Source organism: Suncus etruscus, chromosome 6 (genome assembly GCF_024139225.1).
Source record: "Suncus etruscus isolate mSunEtr1 chromosome 6, mSunEtr1.pri.cur, whole genome shotgun sequence".
Taxonomy (NCBI): Eukaryota; Metazoa; Chordata; class Mammalia; order Eulipotyphla; family Soricidae; genus Suncus; species Suncus etruscus.
Genome location: NC_064853.1, coordinates 25789401 through 25803577, shown reverse-complemented (window position 1 = coordinate 25803577; position 14177 = coordinate 25789401). Strand labels below are relative to the sequence as shown.

At 40.5% G+C, this 14177-nt stretch overlaps 1 protein-coding gene across 2 annotated transcripts in view; it reads right to left on the bottom strand.

Moving 5' to 3' along the window:
* TUT4 (terminal uridylyl transferase 4) overlaps positions 1-13689 on the bottom strand; it is an 88475-nt gene extending 74786 nt beyond the window's left edge. For both annotated transcript variants that reach the window (XM_049774617.1, XM_049774618.1), the window contains exons 1-2: positions 12811-13689; positions 4995-5158 (exon numbers count right to left, since the gene is read on the bottom strand). In XM_049774617.1, the coding sequence (XP_049630574.1) occupies positions 4995-5158; positions 12811-13600 (954 nt within the window). In that variant the 5' untranslated portion in view covers positions 13601-13689. The remainder of the gene's footprint in view (positions 1-4994; positions 5159-12810) is intronic.
* Between the last annotated feature and the right edge of the window lie 488 nt (positions 13690-14177).

Here is a 14177-nt window from a genome sequence, read left to right as displayed (position 1 = left end):
TGAGTGTTTTCATTTTTTGTTTTTGTAGAAGTTCATTTCAAGAATGAAGTGCAGGGGCCAGAGCAATAGCACAGAAGTGTGTTTGCCTTGCATATAGCCAACCGGGGTCTGATCCCTAGCATCCCATATCATCTGGTCCCCCAAGCCTGCCAGAAGTAATTTCTCATGTACAGCCAAGAGTAATCCCAAATGACTGCCAGATGTGGCCTAAAAAAAAAAAAAAAAAAAAAAGAATGAAATTCAGCAGCAGAGTGTATGCTCATATGTGTGAAGCCCTGTTTGAACCCTGGTACCAAAAAGAAAAAAAATCTACATTTTTGACTTCTCAACTAAGATTAACAAAAAGGGGGGCCAGACAGATAGCACAGCAGTAGAGTATTTATCTTGCAGAGCCAATTCAGGACAGACAATGGTTCAAATCCCGGCATCCTATATGGTTCCCAGGTTTGCCAGGAACGATTTCTGAGTGCAGAGCCAGAAGTAACCCCTGAGCACTGCCCGGTGTGATCCAAACCCTCCCAAAAAATATTTTTAAAAGGTCAAAAACTACTTAAGAATATTTTTAATCAGGGCTGGATAGATTAATACAGCAGTTAGGGCGCTTGCCTTGCACACAGCCAATCTAGGTTCAAACTGGCATCTCATAGTGTGGATTTACACTATTACTATCTAAATGTTTTTCAAGGTTTTCTTTCACCACATGACATTCATATAAACGTTACATTGGAACCTTAAAGGTATCTTATTTGATGCCTCTATATATTTACTAAGCTCTTTTTCTATGATCCCATTTTCCAACATTACTATTGGTACCTTTTATATCTTTCTCAAAAAAAAAAAATGTAATGCCATACATGTCCTAACCCAACTTTTTAATCAGGTTGAGACACATGTACTATGTATTTTGACAATACATAGACAAAGAGAATAACTTCTAGATAAGGCTTAGGAAAGAGGAGAACAGGATTAAAAAAAAAAAAGCAATGACTGGCTGGGAGTGTGGCTCAGTGATAAAGTATTTGCCTTGTATGTGCAAAAACATGGGTTTGATCCCCAGTAACTTCAAAAGAGGCAGGGAGCCAGAGAATTCATGCAGGGATACAAGAGCATGCTGCTAACCCCAGATCAATCACAGAATCACATGATTCTTGAGCACTGGGTATGAACAAAATCACTCACACACACTCATTAAACTACCTTTCTTCTAATAAGAATCTTGATTTTGAACAGTTTAGGAGGAATCAAGAATATAGTACTACTCAGGCTATATGGTAGATACTGACCACATCACCTTTGCAGTTATTGGGGCATCGCAGGCTTAGCCAGGAACTGAACTGACATGTATACCTTTACCCCTGTACTAGCTCTCTCTCAAGCCCTCTAATTCACAATTCTTTAACCGTTTCTTACACATGTGGACCAGCACCTGTCCTGTGCACCAAAATCCAGACCAAAAGTTGTAGATGAGATGTGGTTTATTTTTCTGGTTCACATAATAAGATGAGACTACTATTGTTTTGTTTTGTTTGGGACAGAGGGTGGAGTGGGGGGCTTGGGCGCTCAGGGTTTAATCCTGACTCTGCATTAGGAAATGACTCCTAGAATGCTCAGGAGACCATACAGAATGCCAGAGATTTAACTCCGGACAGTAAATGCAAAGCATACCATACTTGCTGTGCTCTCTGACCCCATGAGATTAGTGGTTTTCAACTTTTCTCCACCTGCAGACAAGCACTAGTCCGTGAATAAGGCTGAACATTATTGCTCTAATAAGAATCCTGTGGAACTAAGTTAGGACTATCCTATTTTCTTTTAACTTTTTTTTTGGGGGGGGGGGGGAACTTTATGGAAAGCTGGAGATCAAACATGGGTCAGCCGCATGCAAGAGAAATGCCTTACCCATTGTGCTATCCTTTTGGCCTTCTTTTTTTTCTTTTTTTTGGTTTTTGGGCCACACTCAGGGGTTACTCCTGACTCTATGCTCAGAAATCAGTCCTGGAAGGCTCGAGGGACCATATGGGATGCTAGGATTCAAACCCAGGTCCATCCTGGGTCAGCAGCGTGCAAGGCAAATACCTTAGCACTATGCTACCATCCAGCCCTCTTTTTTTTTTCTTTGGTTTTTGGGCCAAACTCAGTGATGCTCACAGGTTACTCCTGGCGATGAGCTCTAAAATCCTTCCTGGCTTAGAGACCATATGGGACACCGGGGCATCGAACCATGGTCAATCCTAGTTTAGCATGTGTAAGGCAAGCGCCCTACTGCTATTGCCACTGCTCTGGCCCCTCTTTTGTCTATTTTTATAGGATGCCTAGTCTGTCTTAGTTTGGGGGTTTTTTTTGGGGGGTTGTTTTCGTGTGTGTGTGTGTGTTTGTTTAGTTTTTGGGTCACACACGACAGCGCTCAGGAGTTATTCCTGGCTCTATGCTCAGAAATCACTCCTGGCAGACACAGGGGATCATATGGGATGCTGGGATTCGAGCAACCATCCTGCATGCAAGGCAAACGCTCTACCTCCATGCTATCTCTCCAGTCCTGACGTAAGTTGTATTAATAAACCAGAACTGACTTCCTCAATAGGCCTCATTTTTCTAAACAATTTTTTCCTTTTCTATTAATAAAAATGGCCTATTTCCTTGTGTATGTGTGTGTATAAAGTGTCTTGGTAAACAGAATGATTTATAATTCTGTCCTTCAACACCTATTTTATTGAATTAGATTTTAAATTAAATTTTATTCAATTAGAACGTGTATTTCTAGTTTAAAAATTAACTGGTTCTGGGGCCGGGCGGTGGCGCTAAAGGTAAGGTGCCTGCCTTGCCTGCGCTAGCCTTGGACGGACCGCGGTTCGATCCCCCGGTGTCCGATATGGTCCCCCGAGCCAGGAGCAACTTCTGAGCACATAGCCAGGAGTAAACCCTGAGCCTTACCAGGTGTGGCCCAAAAAAAAAACCAAAAAAAAAAAAAATTTAACTGGTTCTTGGAGATAATACTAATGATCAGAATAGTTTATAATGCATAGCTGATATTTATTTAAGAAAAAAATTTTATTAAAGGGAAAGAAAAAAAATGACATAATTTTGGCTCATCTATTTGTCATTCCAAATGACTATTAACTTTTAATGGACAGAAACACCAGTCTATTCCCAGTGCCACCATAAGTACTTAGAACATAAAACTCAATACCTATTTAATAAGTGAATAAATCAAGTATGAAGAAACTCTACTGTTAATAAAGGGTATTATTTTTACAAATATCTTATGCTTTCATAAATAGCAGTTATAGTTTATGATTTATAGGCCAGATTCTGAAGAATTATTCAATTCTGCTATAATACAAAGACAAAGACAATATAAAAATAAATTGGCAAAGCTATATTCCAAGAAAACACTATAAAAACAAGGGGCTAGGCATATTTCACAAATTTATAAAAAAATAAAATAGAGAGAACGAACAAAGGAGCATGGAGTACACCATATAGCCTGATGAGTCCTGGGATGACTGGATAAAGTCATATTTACAAACTGTATAAACAAATAAAGGGTCCAAAGTTAACATAATGAGAGGACTGATCCACACAATTGAGTTAGGAAGTTGGGGGACTTGAGAAAGAAGTCTTGGGGTCCTTGGGAAAGGAAGGAGGTACAATGGTGATGGGTGTGATGTTGAAATATTAGTAGCATTGTAAACTACAAAATTTCTATTTTAAATATTTTGTTTTGTTTTGTTTTTGGGTCACACCAGGTAGCGTTCAGGGGGTTCTCCTAGCTCTACACTCAAAAATTGCTCCTGACAGGCTCGGGGGAACCACATGGGATGCCGGGATTCGAACCACTGTCCTGCATGCAAGGCAAACGCCCTACCTCCATGCCATCTCTCCAGCCCTATTCTTTTTTTTTTTTTTTTTTGGTTTTTGGGCCACACCCTGTGACACTCAGGGGTTACTCCTGGCTATGCGCTCAGAAGTTGCTCCTGGCTTCTTGGGGGACCATATGGGACGCCAGGGGATCGAACCGCGGTCCGTCCTAGGCTAGCGCAGGCAAGGCAGGCACCTTACCTCCAGCGCCACCCTCCCGGCCCCCTCCAGCCCTATTCTTAATTTTTTTTTTTTTGTGGGTCACACCCAGCAGTGCTCAGGGGTTATTCCTGGCTCCAGGCTCAGAAATTGCTCCTGGCAGGCACGGGGGACCATATGGGGCTCCGGGATTTGAACTGATGACCTCCTGCATGAAAGGCAAACGCCTTACCTTCATGCTATCTCTCCAGCCCCCCCTATTCTTAATTTTTAATTGAAAACAAAAAGCAAAGATAGGGGCCAGGAGAGATAGCACAGCGGCGTTTGCCTTGCAAGCAGCCGATCCAGGACCAAAGGTGGTTGGTTCGAATCCCGGTGTCCAATATGGTCCCCCGTGCCTGCAAGGAGCTATTTCTCAGCAGACAGCCAGGAGTAACCTGAGCACCGCCGGGTATGGCCCAAAAAAAAAAAAAAAAAAAAAAAAAAAACAAAGATAGGGCTAAAGCTGTGGTGTAAGGAATAGGGTGTTTGTCTTGCACATGCTATGCACGTGCTAACCTAGGACAGAATGCTGTTCGATCCCCAGCACCCCATATGGTCACCCAAGCCAGGAACGATTTCTGAGCGTAGAGCCAGGAATAACCCCTGAGTATCACCAAGAGTGGCCCCTACCAAAAATTCCAAATAAATAAATAAATAACAGGCAAAGATAATACTTTTTTTTTAAATCAAAAGGAATAGTGGGTAGGGTGCCTGCCTTGCAAGCAGCTGACCCAGGTTCAATCCATGGAATGCATATGATCCCCTGAGCACCACCAGGAATAATTCCTTAACATAGTCAAAATGAATAAAAGAAAATAGAGAGAAGAAAAGTGTGATAAAAAATAAAAATGGTATTACTGCTTTGATAATAAAACAAGATAAAACTATACTTGGGAAAGCAAAGTTCTCCAAATAACTAAAACAACATAGTATACTTTTTCAAGTCGAAAGATGTGATCTCTTTCTAAACGCTCTTCTGCTTGTTTAAGGCCTAGCCTCTGCTCGGGTGTCAATGTAGATTCGTCTATCACAGTGGCATTTTCTAAATAATCCATCTCTGAAGAATTTTCTTTATTAGAATCATCATTCTTCATTTTACCTAGAAAAAGAAGCAATCAAATTATCACCAAAACTTATCAACTTTAAAATGTCTTAATGAAAAACTGTACATATTAAATAAACATTATTTCCTTGTATGTCCCATGGCTGATCAAGTTTGTATACCTATGTAAGAAGTAAGATTACAAGGAAGCTAAAGAGATAGTGCAGCAAGCAAAGCACATGCCTTGCCCACAGCCAACCAGGTTGGACCCCGGGCATCATTCTATACTGGTCAGCCAGAAGTGTGTCCTAAGTAAAAGCCATAATAAAAAACAATTAGGTAAGAGAATAAAGGAAGGCTTCTCTGAAAGCCTAAGATAACCCTAAAGAAAGAGGTCAAGTCTTTATCTCTAATATGTCCCACCCTAACATTTTTAATATTCGAAAGTATTACTGCTATCTCAATTCTAATTTTTTTTTTTTTTTGATCACACCAGGCAGCGCTCAGGGGTTACTCCTGGCTCTACGCTCAGAAATCGCTCCTGGGAGACCATATGCAATGCCGGGATTGAAACCACCATCCGACTGCATGCAAGGCAAATGCCCTACCTCCATGCTACCTCTCCGGCTCCAAGCAGAGGATTGTTTATTTGGGGGGGAGCCCACACCCATGATGCTAAGGGATTACTCCTAGCTATAAGGTCAGAAATTGCTACTGACTTGGGGGACTATATGGGATGCTGGGGATTGAACCAAGGTCCGTCCTGGATCAGTCGCGTAAAAGGCAAATTCCCAACCACTGCACTATCAATCTGGCCTCTCAATTCTAAATTTTATGCTGCACAGATAATAAAAAGATTAGAGCTCTTGCCTAGTACAAGCCACTGCAGGGTTTGAATCTTGGCTCTGTATATGGTCCTCTAGCATTGTTAAACATACCCCCTGTGTACTATCACGGGTAAACCCCCAACCCAAAAAAAAAAACATTTATATACACTCTTCTCTATATTAAGGCCTTCCACTACCTCAATTAGTGTGTTTTATTTTGTCCCAGAAATTCAACTTAAATATCATCAGTTCTAGAAAACAGTGTGACATCCTGTTTAGTGTCACAGTACCTTCTATTGTCCCACATTTGAATAGTAATGTAATTTGTATAGTCTACAGTAGATTAAGTGCTTTTGTATATCCAAGTTAATTTGCTAAATACTTTCATTATATTTACTATGGCACTGTATTCAAGTTTGATGGTACAAAATTAAATAACACTTATAATAGAGAATGTAATCAATCAACAAATCTTCTCAAAAGTCATCTATAACAGCATTCTTCAACCGCAGATCAGCAGACCAGTGCAAGTCTGCAGAACATAAAAGCTGAAATCAGGGCCGGAGCGGTAAGGCAATTGACTTGCACACAACCAACACAGGACAAACCCTGGTTCGAATCCTGGCATCCCATATGGTCCCTCGAGCCTGCCAGGAGCGGACTTCTGAGCACTGAGCCAGGAGTAACTCCTGAGCACTGCCGAGTGTGACCCAAAAACAAAAAAAAAAAAGAAAAAGAAAAAGAAAAAGAAAAAAAGTTGAAATCCACTGTCCATCACTTTGGTTATAAATGCTGGTTCCTACACCAGTACCTTCAGGACAAGTGTTGGGTCACATGTTTAATTAAGTACACTCTACAAGAACTTTGTATTTCAATTCAATAGTACTTATTTTCTAAAAAAGGGTAAGTGGGGGCTGGAGAGAGAGCATGGAGGCAAGGCGTTTGCCTTGCATGCAGAAGGATGGTGGTTTGAATCCCTGCATCCCACATGGTCCCCCGAGCCTGCCAGGAGCGATTTCTGAGCAGAGAGCCAAGAGTAACCTCTGAGCGCTGCTAGGTGTGACCCTTCCCACCCAAAAAAAGGATAAAGTCTAATAAAGGGTAAATGATGTGTTTCTGAAGATGGTTCATCTCTTGTTTTCCCTTTTTTAATTTAAACACCATGATAATAAGATTGTTCATATTAGTTCCCCCCTCATAGTTTTCATGATTTATTCATACATTGTACAAACATCTTTATCAGTAAGCATTTCCCGCCACCAATGTCAACAGTTTCCCTCTCACCCTCCCTAATGTCCTTTTCCCCCTCTACCAATGAAGATGATTCCTAGATAAAGCGAGCAAACTCTTAAAAGACTGAAAAATATGTTCTAACATCTTTATTGTTGCTAAGGTAATGTTAGTATTGTTATTGTTTTAAACACAAATCTTAGAATTCTTGATATTTAGAAACAATGAAAATATTATTTAAGGAGCTGGAGAGATAGCATGGAGGTAGGGCATTTGCCTGCATGCAGAAGGACGGTGATTCAAATCCCGGCATCCCATATGGTCCTGAGCCTGCCAGGAGCGATTTCTTTTTTTTTTTTTTTTTTTTGGTTTTTGGGTCACACCTGGCAGTGCTCAGGGGTTATTCCTGGCTCCAGGCTCAGAAATTGCTCCTGGCAGGCACAGGGGACCATATGGGGCGCCGGGATTCGAACCGATGACCTCCTGCATGAAAGGCAAACGCCTTACCTCCATGCTATCTCTCCGGCCCCTAGGAGCGATTTCTGAGCGTAGAGCCAGGAGTAACCCAAGTGCTGCTAAAACAAAACAAAACAAAACAAAAAACAAAAAACAAAATAAGCCTAAATCCAATCCTCTGCCCCTTATGTAGTCCCAGATACTGTTAGGAGTAATCTCTGTGCAACACTGGGTGTGGTCCTAAAAACAGAAAAACAAGAGCTGAGGAGGGAAAAAGAGCACAGAAGTTAAGGCGCTTGCCTTGCATGTAGGCCAATACTTTAGATTCCCAGAGAGAACCTGAAAGAGCCAGGAGTAGCTAGCTCCTAAATTGTGATCCCTACCCCCAGCCAGAGTGATAGCACAGAGGTAGAGTGTTTGCCTTTTGCATGCTGCTGGACCCAGGTTCAATTCCCAGCATCCCATATGGTCCCGAGCCTGTCAGAAATGTCTGACACAGAGTCAGGAATAACCCTTGAGGTTTATAATTATTTATCACTGATAAACAAATAAACAAAATGTGGCATAACCAGACCTGGAGCAATAGCACAGCAGGTAGGGCTGTGGGGATGGATCTCCAGCAACCCAAATGGTCCCTCCTCAAGCCTCTAAGCATGATTTGAGCACAGAACCAGAAGTAACCCCTAAGCGCTGCCAGGTGTGGCCCAAAAACAAAAAAGAAAAGAAAATGAATGTGGCATATCCATACGGTGGAATATTACTCAGCTGCCATGACTAAGTACCTAGTAATTTTGGCTTAACTAACAAAAAAAGCCATGATGAAAAAAGGCAGTAAGATTAACAAATTCAAGATTTTTAACCTTGTCAACACTTTTGACAAGAAATTCTTTTTTTTTTTTGTTTTGTTTTGTTTTTGGGTCACACCTGGCAGTGCTCAGGGGTTACTCCTGGTTTCATGCTCTGAAATTGCTCCTGGCAGGCACGGGGAACCAGATGGGACACCGGGATTCAAACCAATGACCTTCTGCATGAAAGGCAAACGCCTTACCTCCTTGCTATCTCTTCTGCCCCAACAAGAGATTCTTACAGAGACCCAGAATAATTAAAGCTTCTAAAGGCAAATACTCAGTTTTCTGCTTGTTTGTTTTGGAATCACACAGTGCACAGGGCCAATTCCTGTCTAAGCACTCAAGGAACCATATGGGAAGACAGGGATTGAACCCGGTTGCCATATACCCATTGTGCTATTGTTCTGACCCCAAATATCCAGCTTTCTAAAGCAACTCAGAACATCCCATCTAAAGTTTGCATCCCAGCTTATCTTCTTTATGGCACATTCCATCTTGGACTCACTCACACTATTCTGGGTGTGCAACTTTTCCCATTCTAGGGTTTCTCCATTTTCTAAGTTAGCCTCATTCTAGCTTAGGACACTACATGCATGCATACATGCATGCATGCATACATAACATACATACATACATACATATACACACATACATACATACAATTCCTAAAAACTTAACTTTATAAGTCTTATCCAGAAAATTTTCTTCTATTTTGGATTTTGTGCCACACCTAGCAGTGCTTGGGGCCTGGTTCTGTGCTCAGGGTTCACTCCTAACAGTAGATGGGGAACCATAAGTAATGTCAGATATTGAACCAGGGTCAGCAATCAGGCAAGTGCCTTAACCCTTGTATTATCTCTCTGGCTCCCAAATACTCTTTTCTGAGTTGGGATTAGCTGAGATGCCTGCCATGCATATGGTGGGTTATGGTCAATTTTAGTTCAACCACTAGCATCACACTGGATAATTCCTTAGAAGAGCCAGGATAAGCCCGGAACACAAAATTATTTCCTAGGTGAAAAGAAAAGAACAAAATTCTGGTTGAGATTGGACAGATTCTGCTTTTCATGCAAAGCATGAACCTATACACTCCAGTCTAAGAACCAGGATTTTCCCAAAATTAGTAAAAAGAAATGAGCTCCTATTCTGTGATGTCAGTGGATGTCATCAGGTACAGTTTGACAGGTGCTTTTTGAAGGGCTCATAAAACCAGTGCCCAGGACATGCAGTAGCTCATGCAGACTTTCCATTCAACACCAATGACTTCCCTGAGCACACCACTACCTCTGACAACATAAATATCTGAAGTATGTTCTGCAATGAGTAAAAAACAAATGTCAAAGTCACGTTTCTTAGTGATTTGAGGGAGTCACACTTGATAATGCTCAGATGAACATCCTGAGAATTACCCTGGGAGTGCTCAATGCTCAATGCTAGGGATTAAACTAGCACCTAAACTAGTGCACTAAGCATGTGCACTAGACCTGTTAGTTATCTAGTTCCCTCACTGATATCTTAAATTTCAAATGCCACTATGTTAGTACCATCCTCCTTCTGACTTTCATCACCAAATAATTTACAACATACTTTGGTCATTTACTCCTAATAGATTAACTCCAGAAGAGCAGTGTGCTTTCTTGCACACTGCAGACACACACAAAATATTGATAGTAGGAAAAACAATACAGTTAATAGGATACAACTGTTTAAATACTAACAGCAGGGGCCGGAGAGATAGCATAGAGGTAAGGCATTTGCTTTATATGCAGTAGGTCGGTGGTTCAAATCCCAGCATCCCATATGGTTCCCTGAGCCTGCCAGGAGCGATTTCTGAGCGTAGAGCCAGGAGTAACCCCTGAGCGCTAACGGGTGTGACCCAAAATCAAAAATAAATACTAACAGCATAGCCAGAGAGATAGCAAAGCAGTAGGGCAGTTTGCCTTGCATGCAATCAACCCAGGACAGGCCCGGGTTCAATTCCCAGCATTACATATGGTCCTCTGAGCCTGCCTAGAACAATTTCTGAGCCAGGAGTAACCCGAGCACCACGGGATGTGGCCCAAAAAAACAAAAAAATAAAGTACTAACAGCAAAAGCTGGTGCATATTAGCATATTAGCTTAAAGAACTAGAGAATATCAATTCATTGATTACATGGGCCTAAGATTAATCAAATTTCTATAATTTATTAGACAAAAGTCCAGTTTAAAATTTTTATTGTTTGATTTATAAAGTTCAATATATTAATTCATCTAAATTTTATGCAAAAAAATGTGAACATTATTTCAAGGCAAATTATATGGCCAGGAAAACAGTATCTAAGACTAGATAGAGGAAATGCTTTGCTTGTGGAGCATTTGCTTTGCATGCAGGAGTCCCCTTTATTGGCCATCCTGCCACCATAAGGTCTTCTGTGCATGCTGCCCACCTCCAGAACTGCTGGGTATGACCCAAAACAAAACATATGTTTATATTTTATTATATATAGATATCTACATATAGATATCTATATATCTGTGTGTACACACAAAAAATTAAAAATGATAGTACAAGAAGTTAAGAGTACTTGTCTTGCATACAACCAACACTAGTTCAATCTCTTCCTCATATGTCCCAATAACTCCCAGGGTTATCCTGAGCAGTCAGGAGCTCACCAACTGTGGCTCAAATTTCAGGCCAGATCCTTGCAAAATAAAGCAAAACTGGAGCAGAGTAATTATGAAAAATAACTCTGATAATACAAATCTTCCTTTTGTTTGTTGGGAGTTATGCCCAGCTGCCCTATCACTCCTAATGGTGTTCAGGGGACCATATATGGTACCAGGGATCAAGCCTGGGCTTCCCATATGCAAAAACTCATCAACTACCTCTCCAGTCATTCTTACTAATTTGTTCAATTTCACCAAAAGTGCCTCTCTGTGGCGGACTAGATTCCTTAACCTATTTCTCATGTTAATACCAAAAGACATACTTGCACCAAAGACAGAGATAAATACTCATTGCTGCATGACTTTTGTCAGGTAATAAATAAAACACTGAATTATTTTGTTTTTTTTTTTTTGTTTTTTTTTTTTTTGATTTTTTGGGCCACACCCTGTGACGCTCAGGGGTTACTCCTGGCTATGCGCTCAGAAGTTGCTCCTGGCTTCTTGGGGGACCATATGGGACGCCGGGGGATCGAACCGCGGTCCGTCCTAGGCTAGCGCAGGCAAGGCAGGCACCTTACCTCCAGCGCCACCGCCCGGCCCCGAATTATTTTATTTTAACTTTGTAATCGTAGCAGTCCTTTCTTTTTCTTTTTTTTTTTTTTTTTTAAGAAATGAAACATGTTGTTTCATTTGGGTAAGAAGAGATGTGGTCATAACCAGCAGTACTCAAGGGCAATTCCTAGCTTTAATGCTCAGAAGTGACCCCTAGCAGTGCTTGTGGAAACTCTATCATTTCCCCTCAATGTCCTGTCCTTTCCAATTGTACTCAAAATCTCCCATAATCATTTTCTCACTCCAAATCTAAATTCTTCAATTACATTATATGCCTTCTCTATACTCTTTTGGCACTAAAGTAATTTGTCCTTTTATCTCAGCCCCAATCTAACTAAAAGTTTCTTTGAGGGCTATTTTCTTGAGGGCAATTTTTTTCACTAACATTGGATACATATTATAATTACAGAGTAGCATATATAGGAACTATATTTGCTTATATAAAGATATAAACATAATTGGTGTACAATGAGCACTATATTACCAGGACCATTTAAAAAAATAGTTGAAGGGACAGGATCTGTACAAACTAAATACAGGAACCATTATACTTCACAGGCTTTTTACTGGAATAAAGTTTTTCAAGCTTAAAGAACTACCTCATTATTATTAATGCATTTGGGGTTTTGTTGTTTTTTTGGGGTCACACCCGGTGGAGCTCAGAAATCATTCCTGGCAGGCTCAGGAAACCATATGGGATGCAGGGAATCAAACCACCATTAGTCCTGGATTGGCCATGTGCAAGGCAAAGGCCCTACTGCTGAGCTATCTCTACAGCCCCTACTAATGTATTTTTAGTCAAAATGAAACTATAAATAGGGGCCGGGTAGGTGGCGCTGGAGGTAAGGTGTCTGCCTTGCAAGCGCTAGCCAAGGAAGGACCGCGGTTCGATCCCCCGGCGTCCCATATGGTCCCCCCAAGCCAGGGGCGATTTCTGAGCACATAGCCAGGAGTAACCCCTGAGCGTCAAACGGGTGTGGCCCAAAAACCCAAAAAAAAAAAAAAAATGAAACTATAAATAAACTAAATACCAACAGAGGTAAATTCCTCCAAAAATGTGACTTGTAGATTAATCTAATTTGTACTTACTCATATCATCCAATATATCTTCAATTCCTGAAGCACTATCATCAGAATCACCAGTATTATCTGTACATGCTTGCTGCTTCTGAGATCGTGGTAAGTTTCCTAGAGAAGACTTTTCTCCCCCTTTAACATCAATATTCACTTTGTCCATGGAAGAAAGAGAGCTTGGAATTTTTTTCCCAATCTGCTGCAATTCTATCCGCCTCATGTTTTCTTTTAACAATAAACTGGGCACCTTCTCTGCTTCTGCGAGTGAACTGGGTATCTTTTCTGATTTCATCTGAGAACAAGTTGTTTTTTCAGTTTTCCTCTGTGAACTAAGTGACTTTTCTGCTGTTGTTGCCTGCAAGGAGGGTGCTTTCTCTGTTTTCAATGGTGAATTCGGAGACTTTGGTGATTTTTCTGCTTTTGCCTGTGAACTGGGTGTCTTTTCAGTTTTTGCCTGTGAAATAGGCATCTTTTCTGTTTTCACAGGTGAATTAGGAGACTTTTTTGCTTTGTAATGACTTTGATCTCGAAGGACTAATCCCAAATCTTTGGGGCCTGGAATGCTTGCAATATTTACTTTACATGATTTAGCATCTGCTTTTTCTATACAAATATCATTTTGCTTATTTTTTTTACTATTATTTCTGTTTGGAGAGCTGATTGCAATTTCTTTTACGGATTTATCATTTCTAGTTTTCAAAGTTTGATTCGTTATAACTTTAACTGTTCTGCTGTCTTCAGAAATAGCCCACGTACTTTTCTTTGGTTCATGATTTTCATTTTTAGAGATCTTAGACTCTTCCATTATTTGCAAACCTGCTTCTTTCCAATTGTAATACTGTAAAATGGCAGCTCTCCAGTAGTTTGAATTGCTTCAAATCCAGCTTAGGCAAGCAAACTATTGGATTAAAAAGAAAATATGTTACTTAAGATGCAAAATTTTAAAAAGTAGTAGGATATTAATTTTTTAATTCGTAAAAATAAAAACTAAAATCTCAATGAGTTTTAGTCCAACAGCCAAATTAATAATGTCATTGCAGAAATATAATATCAAAGTATTCCTTTTAAAAGCAAAATTTTTATTACTAAGAATTTCACCAAAGGGGAAATAAATACTACTACTAATATACCACAAGTAAAATACAAGAAAACAGAAATAGAAAACAAAAATTCGGGGCCTAGAGAGATAGCACACCGGCATTTGCCTTGCAAGCAGCCAATCCAGGACCAAAGGTGGTTGGTTCGAATCCTGGTGTCCCATATGGTCCCCGTCCCTGTCAGGAGCTATTTCTGAGCAGACAGCCAGGAGTAACCCCTGAGCACCAGCAGGTGTGGCCCAAAAACAAAAACAAAACAAAACAAAAAAAAAAGAAAACAAAAAT